The sequence below is a fragment of the Chlorocebus sabaeus genome, chromosome 11 (genome assembly GCF_047675955.1).
Source record: "Chlorocebus sabaeus isolate Y175 chromosome 11, mChlSab1.0.hap1, whole genome shotgun sequence".
NCBI lineage: Eukaryota > Metazoa > Chordata > Mammalia > Primates > Cercopithecidae > Chlorocebus > Chlorocebus sabaeus.
Genome location: NC_132914.1, coordinates 92,579,907 through 92,600,963, shown reverse-complemented (window position 1 = coordinate 92,600,963; position 21,057 = coordinate 92,579,907). Strand labels below are relative to the sequence as shown.

General features: G+C 38.2%; 1 protein-coding gene across 16 annotated transcripts in view; it reads right to left on the bottom strand.

Annotated features, from left to right (window-relative positions):
• VEZT (vezatin, adherens junctions transmembrane protein) overlaps positions 1 to 21,057 on the bottom strand; it is an 81,340-nt gene that overhangs the window by 42,512 nt on the left and 17,771 nt on the right. For 10 of the 16 annotated variants that reach the window (XM_073021008.1, XM_008004279.3, XM_073021012.1 and 7 more), the window contains 2 exons: positions 5,906 to 6,037; positions 681 to 770 (listed from right to left, as the gene is read on the bottom strand). In XM_073021008.1, coding sequence (XP_072877109.1) covers positions 681 to 770; positions 5,906 to 6,037 — 222 coding nt within the window. Of the gene's footprint in view, positions 1 to 680; positions 771 to 1,309; positions 1,383 to 5,905; positions 6,038 to 21,057 lie in introns of those variants that run through there. The other 6 variants (XM_037996680.2, XM_008004288.3, XM_073021011.1 and 3 more) reach the window with 3 other exon arrangements.

Genomic DNA, 21,057 nt, shown 5'->3' with positions numbered 1-21,057 from the left:
TTATAGTGTTGTTTAGATTACCAAATCAAAATGTGAAAGCACTTTGTAAACAATCTCTTTACAAATGTTAATGTACAAGAATGATAATTCTTAAGGTCACAGGCCAGCAGAGATCCTGAAACCTGCTTACTTGTAACTACATTACTCCTTTACTCCTTCTGGGAGCCATGAGAACCACATAACTTGAATTTTTAGGCTATACTCCCTGGATTTTGTATTGTTAGGATGTCAGAAGGTTGAATTATTTCCCCTCTGGAGTTCTGTTACAGCAGAGAGTAGAAAAAAACAAAACCTCACAAAATTCACAAAGACCTTTCAGGTTGACTGTTTAGAGTCTTTGGGAAATTCTGTGATTTAACAGATTAAATTGATCCCACTAATGACATATTCCTTCACCTATAGAGAGGAATACCTGTCAATGGAGGAAGAGGGCAATAGTAACTTCACGATCTAACAAAGTTTCAATAACTATCAGAATATTCCATTCTGAGTGGCTAATAACCTCTTTAAAAGCTATAAATAATACAAGTCAGCCCAAATTAAAAGATCCTGAGTTACTGCAGAATCTCTAGTAAAAATCAATCACTGCCCAAATTGATAGCAAAACAAATTCTGATTCACCAATTCTTTCACTAATAACCTAGAACCCTGAAAAGTGACAAAAAGAAGTGACCACTTACCAACTTGTGAAGTAAGTCATCTTTCTTATTGCACTGAGAAAAAAAAATCCAACTTTTGATGGTTTCAGCCACTTTTAACAGGATACCTTGCTGAAGGAGACGAATGACATGGTATAAGATTATTAAAGCATACCAAAAACAGCAGAAAAACTTTCAGTTACTTACCTCCAATCAATGAGAATTTTTATCAGAAAAGGGAGAAAAAAATTGTCCAGGTTAAATACTTTGTCAATATGTCTCAGCCTCCTTATTAGTTCTTAAATTTTGTTGCATATCAGGATCACCTGGAGATTTTAGTTAGAAACATATTCTCGGGCCCCCAAACTAAAGATTGTGATTCAATACATTTGGATTGAGGCCTGAAAATCCGATTTTTACAGAATAGGTAGAAGTCATTCTGAAGCAGCCCATTTATCCTGGGAAGACCATGTACTATATCAACATGATGATAGTATTTATTTCAGAAAGAAAAATCTTTTTCTTTTTGAGAACTTGGTTACAAGTTCTCAAATATTAAGACCATTTCATTCCACAATACTAAGTCAAAAAGATACTTTGACCATTTTAGAAAAACTATCATATATTGATAAAAAAGTTTTACTACTGAATCAACCAAAAATTCAATTTACCTTAATAGCCCATTCCTTGAGCATGCCAGTAAGTGCAGTTTATATTCATTGAGTGATTACTATATCCCAGGTACTGCAAAGGGTCATGGGAAAAAAGATAAATACATATAACTGTTGTTTTCAAGAACTTAGTATAGAAGAAGAGACAATATAAAGAATTACAATCAATGTAAAGTCTGAAAAAGTATTGGAAAAGAAGAGGTCAGAGAGGAGCTAACACTGGAGCTCAGTCCTAATGGATGAGTAGGAATTCAACAAAGAAAGGAAGAACGGGCTGGGCGCAGTGGCTCATGCCTGTAATCCCAGCACTTTGGGAGGCCGAGGCGGGCAGATCACCTGAGGTCGGGGGTTCAAGACCAGCCTGACCAACATGGAGAAACCCCATCTGTACGAAAAATACAAAATTAGCCAGGCATGGTGATGCATGCCTGTAATCCCAGCTACTCAGGAGGCTGAGGCAGGAGAATTATTTGAACCCAGGAGGCGGAGGTTGTGGTGAGCCGAGATCGTGCCATTGCACTCCAACCTGGGCTACAAGAGCGAAACTGCGTCTCAAAAAAAAGAGAGAGAAGAATACTTCAGTCAAGGGAAGAAGATGAAGGAAAGAGCCATGAAAACACATGCCACAGGGTTGGTGGCGCACGCCAGGACAGTTATGACCCAAGGGAAGAAGGAATTAGTAAGGAAGTTAAAAAGGTACACTGAGATAGGTTTTAAAGGATCTTAGTCTTATACACTATAATAGTATGAACATTATCCTGTAGGTTGTGAGGAGCTACCAAAGATTTTTATGCAAGGAAGCGAAACAATAAAGAAAAATAATTGGCAATAGTGCAGAGGCTAAACTGGCAGGGAATGATTGTAGACAAAAAGCATGAGTAAGAGGATATTCAAGGCTGGGGGCGGTGGCTCCTGCCTGTAATCCCAGCACTTTGGGAGGTCGAGGTGGGTGGATCATGAGGTCAGGAGTTCGAGACCAACCTGGCCAACATAGTGAAACCCCGTCTCTACTGAAAATAAAAAAATTAGCTGGGCGTGGTGGCAGACACCTGTAATCCCAGCTACTCAGGAGGCTGAGGCAGGAGAATCGCTTGAACCCGGGAGGCAGAGGTTGCAGTTAGCTGAGATCGCACCACTGCACTCCAGCCTGGGCTACAGTGCGAGACTCCATCTCAAAAAATTAAAAAAAAAAAATTAATAACCCAGCTAAATAACAATAAAGGCCTTTAAATTAGGTAATGAGTACAAAAATGATCATGAATAAGAGTTAAAGAGACATAGAAGCTGACCTGATGTATCACTTGATGACCAAGGCTATGTCAGCACGATTGGAAATGGTATGGTAACTGAGAGTGTGGTGATTTGGGACTATTTAAAAGAACATTTTTTGTTTGTTTGTTTTGGGGGTATCTGAGAGGGTGGTGATTTTGGACTATTAAAAAGAATATTTTTTAGCTTGTTTGTTTTGGGGGTGTCTGAGGAAGTCCTATTTTAGACAAGTTGAATCTGAGCTTTGTGGGGCACATGCAGATAAAAATGTCTAAGAAGCAACTGGAACTCAGCAAAGACTGAAGAACGGACATAAGTGGCAAGAAAGTAGATGAGATCCCCAGAGAAGACACCAAGACAACAAGAAGCCTGCTGCTAAAACTCTATGGAATGAATTTAAGAATAATCATAGGAAAAGAAACCAGAAAAAGAGACAGAATGAATATTCATAGTAAGAATATCAGGGCAGACTACTTAACAACTACTAATAAGCATATGCAAAAGTAAAGTTAAAAAAGAGGCTAAGGATGGTTTCATTAAGAACTCATAGAAAAATAGCTTTTCAGAGGAAATAATTGATACTTTATTCCTTGAAAAGAATTTTGGGAGCAATTCTAAACATACATTCCCTGACAATGAGCTAAACAATATAACAAGTTTTCTAAAATTTAGCTCTCCCCAAATTAGGAAAAAAATTGGTCGGGCACGGTTGCTCACTCCTGTAATCCCAGCAGTTTGGGAGGCTGAGGTAGGCAGATCACTTGAGGTTGGGAGTTCAAGACCAGCCTGGCCAACATGGTAAAACCCTGTCTCTACTAAAAATACAAAACTTGGCTGGGCGTGGTGGCCTGTGCCTATAATCCCAGCTACTTGGGAAGCTGAGGCAGAATTACTTGAACCTGGGAGATGGATGTTGCAGTGAGCCAAGATCGTATCACTGCACTCCAGCCTGGGCGAGAGTAAGACTCCGTCTCAAAAACAAAAACAAAACAAAACAAAAAAAACACACAAAAAAAGGAAAAAACTTCATTTTAGAAAAACATAGATCCTACAGTTAAAAACTTGTCTTAGAAATGTGCAATATGGCTGGGTGTGGTGGCTCACACCTGTAAGGCCAAGGTAGGAGGATTGCTTGAAGTCAGGAGTTTGAGACCAACCTGGGCAACACAGTGAGTGGCAATTTTTAAATCTCTACAAAAAATAAAGAACAAAATTAGCTGGGCATGGTGGCACATGTCTGTGGTCCCAGGTACGTGGGAGGCAGAGGTGGGAGGATCACTTGAGCCCAGAAAGTGAAGGCTGCAGTGAATTGTAATCATACCACTACACTCCAGCCTGGGTGATAGGGGAAGACCCCATCTCAAATAAATACATACATACATACATACATACATACATACGTACATACATAAAATGAAGACAAAACAAACTTTTTAGACATACGATAATTTTTTTAAGACAGGGTCTTGCTACGTTGCCCCGGCGGGTCTCCAACACCTGGGCTCAAGTGGTCCTTCCGCCTTGGCCTCCCAAAGTGCTGGGATTATAGACATGAGCCTTTGTGCCCAGCCTGGTAATTTTTTAAAACAACCTCTGGCTATGCTTTTTATTGTTCCTCAGTTTCTGAGGGGATTCAATTTTAAACTCTCACTTGACTTATTTATAAACTAGCAACAACATTTCTAAATATAAAAATACTTGTCATAAATGACAATAATACCCATAAAACCCAAGTTTGTATCAAAACAAAACAAAACAAAAAATTAGAGGTAAATGACCATCTGCTGCTCTAAGACTATCCCCTGGCCATTCTTTGTTTTGTGTTGCCAAGTAACCTCAAATCCAAGCTTATTAAACAGCCTATTATATACAAACCCCTTCCCAGGAACATTTATACTTAAAAAGGGCACAGGGAAGAAATGGTATCAATGGAGGACTAGGAAAACTGGTTCTGTTCCATGCGAACTCTAATCCTAACTCTCATCTTCTGGGTGTTAGTCAAAAAATTCTCTAGTGTTTACCTGGCTGTTACAAATGGGCCAGCTTGGTTACCTTACATTTTAGGTGTCTTTGTAAGACGATTGGGGAAAGGATCCTTATGCCAATCCATACTTTCCCTGTAAATGACTAATTGAAAGCTTTAAATGCTCTTCTCAATAGTGATAAAACCCTGATTAAACTAGAATGCTCAAGGAATGAGGAAATTTGGTTATATTTTTTCTATTAAATTACAATTCCTTTGGTTAAAACTAAAATGTAGTAGACAGGTACACAGAGGTTAAGAACATAAACTCTGGGAGTAAACTACAGGTTCTAATCCCAACTCCACCTCTTACAAGCTAAGTAACCTATGATAATTTATAATCCTCCTATGCTTCAACTGTCTCACCTAAAAATAGATTAAATATTTTTATTTTTTTATTTTTTGAGACAGAGTTTTGCTCTTATTGCCCAGGCTGGAGTACAATGGCATGATCTCGGTTCACTGCTACCTCCGACTCCCAGGTTCAAGTGATTCTCCTGCCTCAGCCTCCTGAGTAGCTGGGATTACAGGCGCCCGCCACCACGCCCAGATAATTTTTCTATTTTTAGTAGAGACAGGATTTCACCATGTTGGCCAGGCTGGTCTCAAACTCCTGACCTCAGGTGATCCACTTGCCTTGGTCTCCCAAAATGCTGGGATTACAGGCGTGAGCCACCGCACCTGGACCATAAATTTCTTATCTTAGTAAACATGGCTAGCAGGACATAAATGAATCTAGAAAATGCATTTTGTACAACACAATTAATGGAGATTTTTCTAGTATCTCAGCTTTACAATGCTGGGCATCGACTATAAGATATTTACTGTATAAATGTATTTTATAGATTAAAAAAGGTACCAGAAGTTATACTCACTCCATTATATACCCCTGAAACTGTGTTTAAGAAATATCAATTTGCTTTCTTGTAATTTATACTTTAAAAAAAAAAAAAAAAAAAGATTTAAAGAGAAAAAATCCAGTTAGTAGAGGATTCCTATTAGTTGTGCTCTCATTAAAGTTTTAGTATATTTTTTCCGGTTCTGTTTGGAGAGCATCAATATTTAAATAAGTAATGTATTTTAATTCTCTACCAAATTATTTCCTCACTGGATATAAATTACCTACAAAATATTCCAAAGCAGTAAGGATTCATGTTTATCTAAACAGAAAGTTTTGTACTATTGATGAAATAAATAGTCTTACCAGTGTGAGGGAGGAAATGGAAGTGCTTAAGAAGTATCTACATAGCCAGTAAGGTAAAGTGCAAAAGATTCAGCCAGAAAGAATGAGCATGCTTTCTTACTTTTGGTAGGACTCTTGTAGGAGGCTTTTGCTGTCCCTCTGTTGTGCATTTTTCTGTTTTTGGTGACAAAGAAGAACATATTTCAAAGTCTGTGTGTCCCAGATCCTGTAAGTATTGGTAAAGTGGAGAATTCTGAAAAATACATAAAATAAAGCATATTTCAAGATTATTACTATTTCAGAAGTTTCGGAGGCCAAACTTAATACTAGACCTTCACTATTGTGACCAGTATGTCCAAATTCTTTAAGGTTTCTTCTATAAGAACTGAATTATCTGTTATAATACAATGCCATTTAACACAAACAAATCAACAAACAATTCAACAGAGGAACCCAAAAAAGGAAAAACTCTAAATAAAACACACAGATTTCTTTTTGAGTGAGTACCAGCAAGAAAAAATGAATTTAGAAATGCAAATAGATTGTTAAGCAATTTCATTGCCCTAATTGTTAACAGTCTTAGAGTAAACTGCTTCAGAATAGCCGATGTTAGTTACAGATAACTCAAATGACAATGTTATTACTCAAAGCCAAGAATACTTAAACAATGATTATATTGTATGAATTATAATTTTTTTTATCATCCCATCATATTTCTTAATTCATTCAAGCACAAATACCTATTATCTACCATATGCTCAGCACTGTGAACAAACTTAAAACTCTTCAAGAATGTTACCTTGGATAAGCTATACCTCACATACGAGCATATGACAAATAGGACACAGTACGGCTAACAAAAGCATTAGAACATAGAGGTTAAGAATACAATCTGCTGGGCGCACTGGCTCACGCCTGTAATCCCAGCACTTTGGGAGGACAAGGTGGGTGGATCATCTGAGGTGAGGAGTTTCAGACCAGCCTGGCCAACATGGTGAAACCCTGACTCTATCAAAAATATAAAAATTAGCCAAGCATTTGCCTGTAATCCCAGCTACTCAGGAGGCTAAGGCAGGAGAATCGCTTGAACCCAGGAGGCAGAGGTTGCAGTGAGTCGAGATCACACCACTGCACTCCAGCCTGGGTGACAACAGCAAAACTCCGTCTCAAAACAAACAAAAACCAATCTACAGATTCAAATCCCAACTCTGCCTCTTACTAGCTAAGTAACCGGGAAATGTATAATCCTTTTGTGCATCAGCTGTCTCATCTAAAAATAGCAGTTAACAGCACTTAGTTCATAGAGTTCTTATGAAAATTACATTAATATAAGGCATCTGGAACAGTCCTTGCCACATAGTAAGCACTCCATTTATACTTTTAACTATATATAAGCTATGTGGAAAGAGCACAGATTTTTGGAACAGACCTCTAAAAAAAAAAATCACCCCAACTCTATTGAACAGAAATATCAATGTCACTACTGGATGAAAATCTACTGGACAACTATTTCTGAACAGCAAGCTTTAATTTTAACTTTCAACCTTCTCTAAAGCATACAGTTGGTGACACGTTTAAAAATAAATCTTGGCTGGGCGCAGTGGCTCACACCTGTAATCCCAACACTTTGGGAGGCTGAGGCAGGCAGATTATCTGAGGTCAGGAGTTCAAGACCAGCCTGGCCAACATGGTGAAACTCTGTCTCTATTTAAAATACAAAAATTACCCAGTCTTGATGGCGGGTGCCTGTAATCTCAGCTACTCAGGAGGCTGAGGTGGGAGAATGGCTTGAACCTGGGAGGCGGAGGTTGAAGTAAGCCGAGATTACGCCATTACACCCCAGCCTGGGTGACAGAGCAAAACTCTGTCTCACAAAAATCAATCAATCAATCAATCAATCAATCAATCAATCAATCTTGATTCCATGCAATGAAATATTTAAATCTCCAAAAAGACTGTAATTAGGTTTCAGAGATAAAACAACAGAAAAAAAAAAAAAAAAAGAGCAATACAGTTAAAGTACTATGTGGCAAATTTGGCAAATTCTTAACTAAGTATTTTACTTTCATCTTCTAGGTTAAGGTTCACAACAATAAAAGGTATTATTATCACCATCATTATTATTTTTATTCCAATTCCACAGATGAGGAAACAGGTTCACTCAGTTAGAAAAAGCAGGATAATACTATATTACTTAAAATAAGAAACAGTCCTTTCCATGTCTATTAAGGAAGACACCAAAAAGTTACTTACAGTTCAGTACAAATACAACCGAGCAAATTAACAATGTCAGGAAAGTATTTGGATGCTATGAAAACAGGAGAGATAGCTAAGATAGACCAAGACATTTAGGGAATATATTCTTGCATTCAGAAGACTGAGGAAGAGTGGGAATCTGCTGGACTGGTAGCAATTTGTGGAATAACAATTTGAGAGAACAGGAATTGAGTCAAATGCCTTTCTTTTAAGCTATGTTTAATCTCTTTTTTAAAGAAAATATTCAAAAAAAAGTAATATAAGGAAAATATGTTTCTTATCCCTCTACCAGATTTAAAATTTCTGGCAGCACAAATGGTTAATCTTGATATCACCCATAATGTATATTCAAATATTACCTTGAATTACTGAATCTGCATTTTCAAAGTGAACTGTGAACCCCACCCTGCTCTTGCCCCAGTGGGGGCAAGAGAACAAGAATGCCAGTTCATTTGTTTGGGCTGACCTTACATACTTTAAAAAAAAACATTGTTTTTAAGGCAGTAGAACCCTTTCTTCAAATGAACTCCCATGGGGAAGAACAATAAATAAGATGGATCAAAGGGAAGTTACTCTAACTCTGGGTCAGCAGCCTTTTTCGGTAAAAGGCCAGATAGTAAATATTTCAACTCTGCAAGCCATATGGTCTCTGTCACAACTAATCAAGTCTGCTGCTGTAGTGAGAAAACAGACACAGCCAATACATAAACTAATGAGTATGGCCATGTCCCAATAAAACTTTACTTATAGACACTGAAATTTGAACTTCATATAATTTTCACATGTCACAAAATATTCTTTTGATATTTTCCCTAGCTGTTTAAAAACATTTTTAAAACCTGCCATACAAAAATGGGGGTACAGGTCACAGTGGCAAATCCGGCCCAAAAACCTTAATTTGCTGACTCCTGTTCTTTTTGTTTTCTTTTTTTCTTTTTCTCTTTCTTTCTCTCTCTCTCTTTTTTTTTTTTAGATAGGGTCTCACTGTATTGTTCAGGCTGGCCTAGAACTCCTGGGCTCAGGCTGTCCTCTGGCTTCAGCCTCTTGAGTAGCTGGGACTATAGGTGCAAACCATCCTGCCCTCCTCTTCTAATAAAAGACTCAGTCAAAACCAGGAGACATATTCTTGACTGCTAAGTGTTCTCGGCAAGAGACTTAGAGAGTTGAGATGAGTACAAACTTTTTATTGAGATTATAATGCCCTTTTTTACTGTACACATAGCTAATACTCTCATCACTGACCCTAATGTCCTTTCCTTTTTCACTTTATGTCACAGATCACAAAATAACAAAATACAGTATAGTTTTTTTTAAAATGATAATCAGAAGAGAAACAAGAATATTTTGTTCTTCAAATATGTTCTGTATATAAGCGGAGGGCACATATACATACTCAGTTCAGATCACCATAATCTGGAACACTTGCTATTTCACATTTCACAACAGCAGCACATTAATCACTCACCTTGTATATCACAGATCATATCCAACAGTATCATGTGATACAGCAAATTCTACCAGTAGCTTATTCTGCCTTTTCTCCAAATAAAACTTCCCATTAACTTTTTGACTGGTTTCACAGGCTTCTTGTTAAAGGTGTGGCACATCCATTTGTGCTATATAACTATAAGTGATTCCTCAGTAGTTTTGGTTTCTTCCCCATCTTTAGTAACAGATCAGTTTTATCTCAGAAAGCACTGTTTTACAGTTCTGGAGAAATCTGGCTTACCAAGGTGATCACCATACTTTGTTTTATGACTGTATGTAACAAAGTATTTGACAAAGTTTCATAGAAGACAACCTTTGGAGACTGAGGTGAATGTACTGCAGGTTCAATAAAATGTAATTTCTAGTTATCTACTAGTTATATTTCATATTTGTATTTTTCTATTTTTCTATTTTCTACTAGTTATATTTCATATTTGCATTTTCTATTTTTGGCTGTTAGTGCAAATCACATCACTTCCTAACACATGTAAACCCAGATACCGTATGAACACTATGAACACTCAAGTTCTATTCATTATGTTTACATTAATTCTTTAAAAATGTTTAGGAATAAAATTGCTATCAGTTTTTCTCTGAAACTGTCAAATAACTTGTGTATTATTTAATAGATCTCAGAAAACCATATCCTGACCAGTAGTTCTCAAATTTTTTGGTCTCAGCTCTCCTTATAATCTAAAAAATTATTGAGAGCCCCAAAGAGCTTTTGTTTACATGGACATCTAATGATATCATATTAGAACTCAAAAGTAAAATTTAAAAAAAAATTACCATTTTACTTGAAGATAGCAATAAACCTGTTACAATGTTAAACATATGTTTAATGAAAAAATTCTCCAAAATGAAAAAAATTCCTAGAGAAGAACACATTGTTTTACACTTTTTGCAAATCTCTTTATTGTTTGGCTTAATAGAAAATTGCTGGATACTTATATCTGCTTTCGCATTCAATGTGTTGTAATTTATTGTTTTGGGTGAAGTATACAGAAAAATCAAGGCTTACACAAATAATATAGTTGGAAAGCCAGAAGTATTTTAAGTCTTTTCTGATCATTGTAGCATCAAAGAGGAATAGCCATACCAAAACAACAAGTAATAGTTTCAAATAGCTAAATGTTAATATAGAATATCCAACCATCTGACGAGCTTTTTGTACTCTGTACATGCACATGAGAATAATGGGAGTGAAAAAGGCAAATAATGTCTTATTATTAAAACCTGATCATCCAACATAAGATAATTTATTTTGACATTTTTTTTCTTTTACAGCAAGGAGGGGGTCCCTATTGCAACTGTTCTGACCACTATATTTAGAGGTTTTGGGATATTAGGCTTATACACTAATAAATACAAGGAAATGTTTATTTTTCATAAAGTATTATATGGCAGCTTTAGAAAGGGGTGTTTTTGTGTGGAGGGTAAAGCAGAGTAGATAGTTGTCTCTATTATGCCTTTTCCTTGGTTCAAGCAAAATAAAACCACAAATGTTTTATTTAAGTTGGTTTTTTTTGAAGAGAAATCATTAACACTGGACTCAAACTATAATTTCGAAGTATTGGAGAATGTTATTGATGCCAAAAGAAATACGAGAAACCTCAGACACAGCATGTGGGAGCTCCTCAGGAAATCTTTGTGGTTCACTATTCCTGTAAGTTTTAGCTGACAGAAAATACATATCATAACACCAGAAAGAATTTTGCTAAATGAAAAACATCCAAGAAACTTTGGTTGTGCTAAGATTGTTCTGGTGGCTGAAACATTTTTGCAATAAAAATAAACAAAAATAGACAGGAAAACCCCATAGAAAATATCTCATCCAAGTCCTACACTACTGGCATTTCTTGCCAGTCCTACTCCCTGCAGGCCCCACATAAAGATATCAGATCCAGGTGGGTGCAGTGGCTCACGCCTGTAATCCCAGCACTTTGGGAGGCCAAGGCGGGTGGATCACTTGAGGTCAGGAGTTTGAGACCAGTCTCGCCAACATGGTGAAATCCCGTCTCTACTAAAAATACAAAAATTAGTCAGGCATGGTGGCACACGTCTGTAATCCCAGCTACTCGGGAGACTGAAGCAGGAGAATCTCTCGAACCTGGGAGGTGGAGGTCACAGTGAGCTGAGATCCCGCCACTGTACTCCAGCCTCGGCAACAGAGCGAGACTCCATTTCCAAAAAAAAAAAAAATAAAGAAAAGACAAGACATCAGATCTCCCAGATGTATACAGTTTGACCATTCACTTATGGCAACGCTTGTTTTCTACATGATTCATGATGTATTCTGTACAAGTACCAGTGTCATCACTACATCATTGCTGGTTAGCTTTTATTTGAGACAGGGTCTTTCTCTGTCACCAAGGCTGGAGTGCAGTGGCATGATCATAGCTTACTATAGCCTCAACCTCTGGAGGTCAAGCAATCCTCCCACCTCACCCTCTGAGTGGCTGGGACTACAGGTGCAAGCCACCATACTCAGATAATTTTTAAATTTATTGTAGAGATGGAGTCTTGCTATGTTTCTCTGGCTGGTCTCTAACTCCTGGCCTCAAGGGATCCTCCCGCCTCAGCCTCTTGAGTCATTGGGATTACAGACATGAGCAGTTGTATCTGGCTACAATGCTTTTATTATTAGCTTCACTCTTTTAAACTGCTTTAAACTCTTATAGATAGAACAAGCTGTAAGCTTTCAGGTCTTGGGTGAGAGAAGAATGGGCCAAAGATGGCAGAATTAGGCAACTGATTCAATAATAAATACTTACTGAACATCTTCCATGTCAGGCAACATGTAGGCACAGGGGATAAAACAAAACAGGAAAAGTTTTTCCTAAAAAGTTTTATCTTGTGATACCTCTGATAAAACCATGGTTCATTAAGCTTTCAACATTACCAAGGAAATACTGAGTGCTCTGGTACTTTCTAGGAATGCTCTGTTTCCAGAAAAATCCTCTCCTTGTTTCAGCTTCCTTAAGCACAAAGTAAGAATGCTATGGGACTCCTAAACTTGTTCAGGTAGTAAAATAAAACTCACCACACTCTGAGAAACAAGATAAAAAAGTGGTATTTTTATTTTTTATTTTTTGAGACAGAGTCTCCCCGTGTCACCCAGGCTGGAGTACAGTGGCATGATCTTGGCTGACTGCAACCTCCACCTCCCGGGTTCAAATGATTCTCCTGCTTCAGCCTCCGAAGTAGCTGGGATTACAGGCATGCGCTACTACGCCTAGATAATTTTTTGTATTTTTAGTAGATATGGGGTTTCATCACGTTGGCTAGGCTGGTCTTTAACTCCTGACCTCAAATGATCCGCCCACCTCAGACTCCCAAATTGCTGGGATTACAGGCACGAGCCACCATGCCTGGCCAAAAGTGGTATTTTAAAATACAGAATTTTGTGCTAAACCAAATGCCATCTTATGCTACAATATAAGCTAAATACAGAGTATGGAAATCCTGCAGATCAAATTATTTAGTTCCTATGACTCAAGGACATATCTAAATAAATAATGAAATGCATTTGTCTTTAAAAAAACACACACACACACCAAAAACAAATTATCAAATTTCTTCAACAAATAAATGACTTTTAAAACAGTGAGAGGTGGGAGACTGAGGTGGGAGGGAGGATGGTGTAAGCCTGGGAGGCAGAGGTTGCAGTGAATAGAGATCACACCATTGCACACCAGCCTGGATGACAGGGCCAGATCTTGTCTCAAAAAAAAAAAAAAAAAAAAGAGGCAAGAGGGTGGGGTAAGACTAAAGGGACCTATCACCCAGTGCAGCATATGGACATTGTTTTCGATCCTGCTTGGAACAACTGTAAGAAGGCATTTTCGAGAATTTAAGGAAGCCCAAACACAGACTAGGTATTAGATTATTAGGAAATTATTATTAATTTTGTTAGATGAGATAATTACATTGGGGTTATCATTATTTATTTATTTAGAAACAGGGTCTCGTTCTGCCACCCATGCAGTGGCATGCATGGCTCACTGCAGCCTCAAACTCCTGGGCTCAAGGGATCCTCCCACCTCAGCCTCCTGTGTAGCTGGTACTACAGGTATGTGCCACTATGTCCGGCTAATTGTTCTTTATTTTAGGGACAGGGTCTCACTATATTGCCCAGGCTGGTCTCCAACCCCTAGGCTCATGTGATCCTCCCACCTCGGCCTCCCAAAGCACTGGGATTATAGGTGTAAGCCACCGTGCCTGGCCAGTGTTATCTTGGAAAAGGAAAAAAAAAAAAAAAAAGAGTTCTTAGTCTGTTTTGTGTTGTTATAACAGAATACTTGACACTGCATATTTTATAAAGAAAGAAGCTTACTTAGCTCATAGTTCTGCAGGCTGGGAAGTTCAAGAGCATGCCACTGGCTTCTGGTAAGGGCTCTGCTGCCTAGATATAATATGGCAGAAGGTCAAAAGGGGAGTGGTTATGTGCAAAGGGGCCAAGCACTAAGAATGTCCTTACTTTATAACTTGCTCTTTCAAGAACTAATCAATTCCCAAGAGAACTAATTCAGTTTTGAGAGAGCAAAAACTCACTCACCATTGTGAGAATGGCACCAAGCCATCCATGAAAGTGGAGCCTCGTGACCTAAATGCTTCCCATTAGGTCCTACCTCTTAAAGGTTCTACCTCCCAACTTTGTTGCACGGCAATTAAATTTCAAATGAGTTGTGGCAGGGACAACCCACACCTAGATCACAGCAAGTACTTGTCTGCTAGAGATACATACTGATACATTTACAGGTGAAATTAGGTAATGTCTGATATTTGCTTTATTTTTATTTATTTATTTATTTACAACAGGACAAATGGGAGTCATATGGTATTTGCTTTAAAATACACCAAGAAAAAAGATGGGAGAGGGGGAGAGGAATAGATGAGACAGTTTGGTAAAATGTTAACAGCTGCTGAAGCTGAGTGATGGGTAAATGTAGCTTTTTTCTTTTTTTTTTGAGATGGTGTCTCACTCTGTCACCCAGGTTGGAGTGCAGTAGTGCTATCTCTGCTCATGGCAACCTCCAAGCAATCCTCCTATCTCTGTCTTCCAAGTAGGTGGGACCACAGGTGTGCACCACTACCCCCAGTTCACTTTTTGTATTTTTGGTAGGGACGGGGTTTCACCAGGTTGCCCAGGCTGGTCTGGAACTCCTGAGCTCAAGTGCTGGGATTACAGGCATAAGCCACCAGGCCTGGCCATGGAGTTTTCGTTGTAGTATTCTCCCCCTTAAAATACAATCTTAAGGTCTATAATAAGTCTTTTAAAAATCAGATGCTAGGTTTTCCTAAAGTCTGGTATAAAAGGCTTAAGAAAATACTATGGAACAAAAATGTAAACTCGAAAATATTCAACTTATTATTATTATAATCTGGGGAAAAAAATCATTTTATTGTTTTTTTTTTTTGGTGAGATGGAGTTTTGCTCCTGTGGCCCAGGCTAGAACACAGTGGCGCCATCTCGGCTCACTGCAACCTCCCCCTCCCAGGTTCAAGTGATTCTCCTGCCTTAGCCTCTCAAGTAGCTGGGATTACAGGAGTCAGCCACTACGCCCAGCTGACTTTTGTATTTTTAGTAGACACAGGGTTTCACCAGGTTGGCCAGGCTGGTCTCGAACTCCTGACCTCAGGTGATCCACCTGCCTCAGCCTCCCAAAGTGTTGGGATTACAGGCGTGAGCCACCATGCCCGGCCCATTTAGATTTTAGATTTTAAAACACCGCACACGCAGTCCCAGCTACTGAGGATGCCTGCTTGAGTCCAGGAGTTTGAGGCTGTAGGGCCTATGATCACACTTGTGAATAGCCACCATACTCCATCCTAGGCAACATAGCAAAATCCTGTCTCTAAAAAAGAAAACAAAACAAAACAAAATAAAAACCAGAAAAAAACCCATTAGAGTCTTACAAACTTCCATCTAATAGTCTCAGGTGATTTTATTTCTATTTTTTCTTTTTTAGAGACAGGGTCTCACTATGTTGCCCAGGCTGATCTTGAACTCCTGGCCTCAAGCAATCCTCCCACCTTGGCCTCCCAAAGTGCTAGGATTACAGGTGTGAGCCACCACGTTCAGCTCAAACTTTCATCTAGTAGTGGTACTTCCATAGCAGTGGTACTTTTAACCTCTACTGAAAGAGAATATGACAAAAAGCAAAAGTTAATATAGTTAAGATCTAAAATAAATTTATGAGTTAATCACATGTGTATCAACTAGTGTAACTTGTACACGTTATTTTATGTATTTATTTTAAAAATTCAGAAAATGATGAGCAAGTATTTGGACTTGTAAACTTCCTGCAACAATGTCTATGCTTTTTAATATTTTCACCAAGGTCAACAAATATCAAAGGTATCCTCTAGCAACATGATTTCAAGTTGCTAGTCTCAGTGAAGGCACAAATAAGTGTCTACTTACCTGTCAATTTGAATTATTCACATTGTCTTTCCACAAGCTAATATAAAGTTCACGGAATAAACTATTCTCAATTATGTGATTTTTCTGAGCCATGTTTTAAATCACCATTAAACAAGACAGTTAAAAAAAAAAAGTAGAAACAAAAAAACTACTATGTTCTTATAAAGCAGTGGTTCTCAAAGTAGATCATCACTGCACAACTCCCCCTCCCCACATCTGGCAATTTCTGGAGACATTTTTCATTGTTAAAACTGAGGGGTGTGCTAGGTGGGGTAGCTCAAACCTGTAATCTCAGGACTTTGGGAGGCCAAGGCAGGAGGAACTGCTTGAGGCCAAGCATCTGAGACTATCCTAGGCAATATGAAGCAAGACCTTGTCTCTACTAAAAATAAAAAAATTAGCCAGAAATGGTGGTGTGCACCTGTGGTCCCAGCTACTTGGGAGGCTGAAAGTGAAGGACTGCTTGAGCCTGGAGCTCAAGGCTGCAGTAAGCCATTTAAGACTCGTCTCAAAACAAACTAACAAAACCTGTCGGCAAGGCATGGTGGCTCACACCTATAATCCCAGCACTCTGGGAGGCCAAGATGGGTGGGTCACTTGAAGTCACAAGTTTGAGACCAGTCTGGCCAACACAGTGAAACCTCGTCTCTACTAAAAAAAAAAAAAAAAAAAAAAAAAAAAAAAAAAAAAAAATTAGCCAGGCATGGTGGTGCACATCTGTAGTCCCAATGACTTGGGAGGCCTGAGGCAGGAGAATCGTTTGAACCCAGAGGCGGAGGCTGCAGCCAAGATAGTGCCACGGCACTCCAGCCTGGGCAACAGAGCGAGACTCCATCTTAAAAAAACAAATCCCAAAACCCCCCAAAAACTGTGGGGTGGATGTGAGCAGTGCTACTGGTATCTAGTGCATAGAGATCGGGATGCTGCTCAACATCCTATATTGCACACGACAACCCTCACAAAGAGTTATCTGGCCCAAAGTGTCAATAGTTCTAAGGCTGAGAACCTGTTTTTGAGCATTTCGAGTTCAATCAGAGATTGAAAAAAATCACAAAAAAATAAGTAGCCTAGCAGCTGCTTTCATTATTTACTTTTTATTTTGGGATGATGACTGATGTGAAAAGCAGTGACCAAAATGGAAAATTAGTTGTTTTTCATGACTTGCAATGCTCAACAGCCTGTTGCAAAAACTCAACAGGCTTTCTAAGAGTGAAATGAGCTACCTTCAAAATAACTACATTAGAATTTGTGCACTGAAATTTTAATCAGCTACTAATATAAAACCAAAATACTACAGCACTTCGTTACACTTAAAGAAGTATTGTGATGATCAATATGAACCTTTAAATAGGTTGAGAAATGTTATTACGTATTAAAAATATCTGAGGAAAATAATTTTCTATATAACATCGTTTTACTCCAGTAGAGCCTTAAATTTTAAAAACTTTAAGAATAGCTAAGCTAAGCTGTTGGGAGATTATTTCTACATAAACTTCATGCTCATCTAACTGAAATTCAGTCTTCCAAAAAAAAAAAAATTTCCTTCTTTAAAAAATTCTGTTAGGGTGTCAACATAAGAAAAGAAGTGCAAATCTGACTATCTGGGCCACAGATATTAACTAGGAAAGTTAGATATTTCAATAAACCTAGCGTCTTCCACAAATGGCACTTTACTGAATGGTTTCTTTTGGATATTGACACACTAGTAATATCAATACTACAGGTCCACAATCCAGCACCTCTACTGGGCTAAGAACAGTCCATGACTGTCTATCTTACAACTCAGTACTCGTTGCAATGTTTCTGTTTTTCTTCTATGTCTCTTTCTTTCCTTTCTTTCCCTTCTCTTTCTTTCTTGCTTGCTTGCTAAGAACAGTCAATCTTTGTCTGTCTTCCAACTCAGTAGTCATTGTTGCAATGCTTCTTTCTGTTTTTCTTCTATGTCACTTCTTTCTTCATCTCTCTCTTTCCTTCCTTTCTTCCTTTCTTTTTCTTTTCTTTCTTTTCTGGCTAAGAACAGTCAATGATTGTCTATCTTCCAAGTCAGTAGTCATTGTTGCAATGTTTCCTTCCTTCCTTCCTTCCTTCCTTCCTTCCTTCCTTCCTTCCTTCCTTCCTTCCTTCCTTCCTTCCCTCCCTCCTTCCTTCCTTCCTTCCTTCCTTCCTTCCTTCCTTCCTTCTTTCCCTCCCTCCCTCCTTTATTCCTTCCCTCACTCCTTCCTTCCCTCCCTCCTTCTCTCCCCACCTCCTCCTCCTCCTCCTTCTTCTCTCTCTTTCTCTCTTTCTTTCTTTCTCCGTCTGTTGTTCACGCCGGAGTGCAGTGGCACAATCTCGGCTCACTGCAACCTCCATCTCCCAGGTTCGAATGATTCTCCTACCTCGGCTTCCCAAGTAGCTGGGATTTAAGGCATGCGCCACCACACTTGGCTCATTTTTGTATTTTTAGTGGAGATGGTGTTTCATCATGTTGGCCAGGCTGGTCTCAAACTCCTGACCTCAAGTGATCTGCACTCCTTGGCCTCCTAAAGTGCTGGGATTACAGGCGTGAGCTACCGCGCCGGGCCCTATGTCACTTATTCTGTGTGTCTGAACTCTCCAAGCTCTTCACACTAGCCCTGATGCACCCTTGAGACTCTCTCCTTCCCTTTATCAGAAGAGCTGATCTCAGGGCCATATACCCTTTCAGAAAAGCAATTTGTAGTCTGCACTAACTACTGGCCAAATTCTGATTCTGGTCCCTCACACTATCTGTTCTCTCTTGCAGATGGCAATGACTGAGTGCTAACAGCTTCCAGTGTAAAGATCATCTGGATAGAAAAGGGATAATCATCATTTACTCCTTTATCACTAGCCAAATACTTATTGAGTGCCTACTCTGTGTCAGGCACTAGTTACTTGGGTAGTTCTCGCCCATTAACTTCTCTCTGGGGATATACAAGAAAAGTTAACTTATTTCATCTGTAAAAGGACACTAAGCTCAACTACTCAACCTGGGTTTGTTTGTTTTTTACTGTCTTGCTGCTTTTATACGAAAAATTTAAACAATACAACAAGATATAAAATGAGAAATAACTTTGTTTTTCCTACCCTAGTCCCCTAGTCTCTCATCCAAAAGGTAATAAATATTTAGCTCATGAATCCTTCCCCCCAAATTTAGTATCCACTTACATATGTATGAATAGCCTTCAAAATTTCTATATAAATGGAAATATACTATATACTTTTCTCTGCACTTGGTTTCATTGAATGTATTTTAGAGACCTTTCCATATTAGGACATATATTGTACCTTATTCCTTTTCAGTGTCCTTATACCATTTAAATTCCATGAATCTATCATGATTTATTTATCCAGTCTCTTATTGTTGGATACTTGGACTACAAGAGGTATAGAAAAATGAAAACATTTAATAAATGTGTTTAAGTATTAAAATCAAAATAACTTGATTACTGATTGAAAATGGTTGGCAACGGAGGGATCAAGATTAAGATTGCTGATTTGAAGAATCAGGTGGTGCTATTTAATGAAATATGAAACAGTGGCGCAGCAACAAATCTGAGGATGAAGGTGATGTATTAGAAGTGCCTTATGAGATAGTCAAATGTGAATGGCGTAGACCTAAAATGTCTGGAGGTCAGGAAAGTAGCCTACTGAATGTATAGATTCAAGTTTTTAGCATATAAATATGGTGGCAAACTCATATGATATAACAGTATAGAAACGTATGTAGTCTGTAAGATCAACTAGAGATAATGGTATGGGAAGACAGGAGGGCCCTAACAGAGTTACTATACATATTTTAGAAAACAGCAGAGCCAAGCCTGAAAAACAATGTAGTAACACTAAAAATAGTTAACATTTGCTGAGTTGCTTATTTAGTAGGTATTGAGTTAAGCAAGTTTTATAATACCTCATTTAATTCTAACAACTCTATAAAGAGGTATTTGTATTATTACTCTCATTTTACAGATGAGGAAATGAGTCATAAAGAGGTATAACTTGCTTAAAGTCACCATCAGAATGTAAACCCAGTTGGTCTGATTCCAAAGCTCATACTTTTAAACTATAATATAAAATTGTCTCTTTGAGAAAAATTGAGATGTAAAAGAAACCACCTCTCTCAAGTTCACCATATATATCATATGTTATATTCTATAAGGTTCAAAATGCTGAACCCTGCAAGGTATAATTTTTAATTCAATCATATTTTTGTCTCTCTTCAAGCTAACTTCATCTTAAATTGTCCCCTTCCATTGGTGGTTTTAAGTTTCATAGAAGCTACACAATCTGGGAACATACCAATACAGACTTTTTTCTCATAAGAATATTTTGGAAAATGCTCATATAAAATTGGTGTTATTACGATCTACAGGCTCCATGATTTTTATTCATCCTTCAGAGAGTGCTCTGTATTTATTAGCCTAAGGCTAATATAAAGTAGCAAATGGGAAGAAGTCAAGAAATTTTAAGGTATAAATTCAGAGAAGAGAAATAATCAGGAGGCAATGGATTACCAATTTAGAAATTTAGTTTCCAAGGGAAATAGAGCCATAGCAGGCACCAACATGAACAAGATAATGAAAACAAAACAAAACAAAATAATATTCCAGTGCTGTGTTTTCCCAAGGCTATGGGGCTATAAGTGGTGACTGTTTGATAATGGCTCTTGATCTTTTCCCACTGCCCATTTCTGAGTTTACAGCAAGTTTAACCTCTGGTTTGGTGATGTCAGTGGAGGCTGATAATTCTGCTTGATACTACCCAGATGCACAATCTTCTCACAGGAGGATGATCAGTGTAGTTCCTATCTGGTTGGTTGATTTATTTTCCACCCATCTCCCTACAAACAACAGCAGTACTAAACATTTATTGAGTACTCAGACAGGGCCAAGAATTAATCTAAGTTTTTTTTTTTTTTTTTTTTTTTTTTTTTTTTTTGTATATACAAGCCTGTCTGATCTTTGCAATAACCTTATGAGGCATGGTTCATTTTAGATATGAGGAAACTAAGGCACAGAGAGACCAAGGGAACTGGCCCAAAGTCACAAGGACAGATAGTAGTAAATAAGAGAAGAGGGATTTTTCTGGGTCGGAAAAACCTG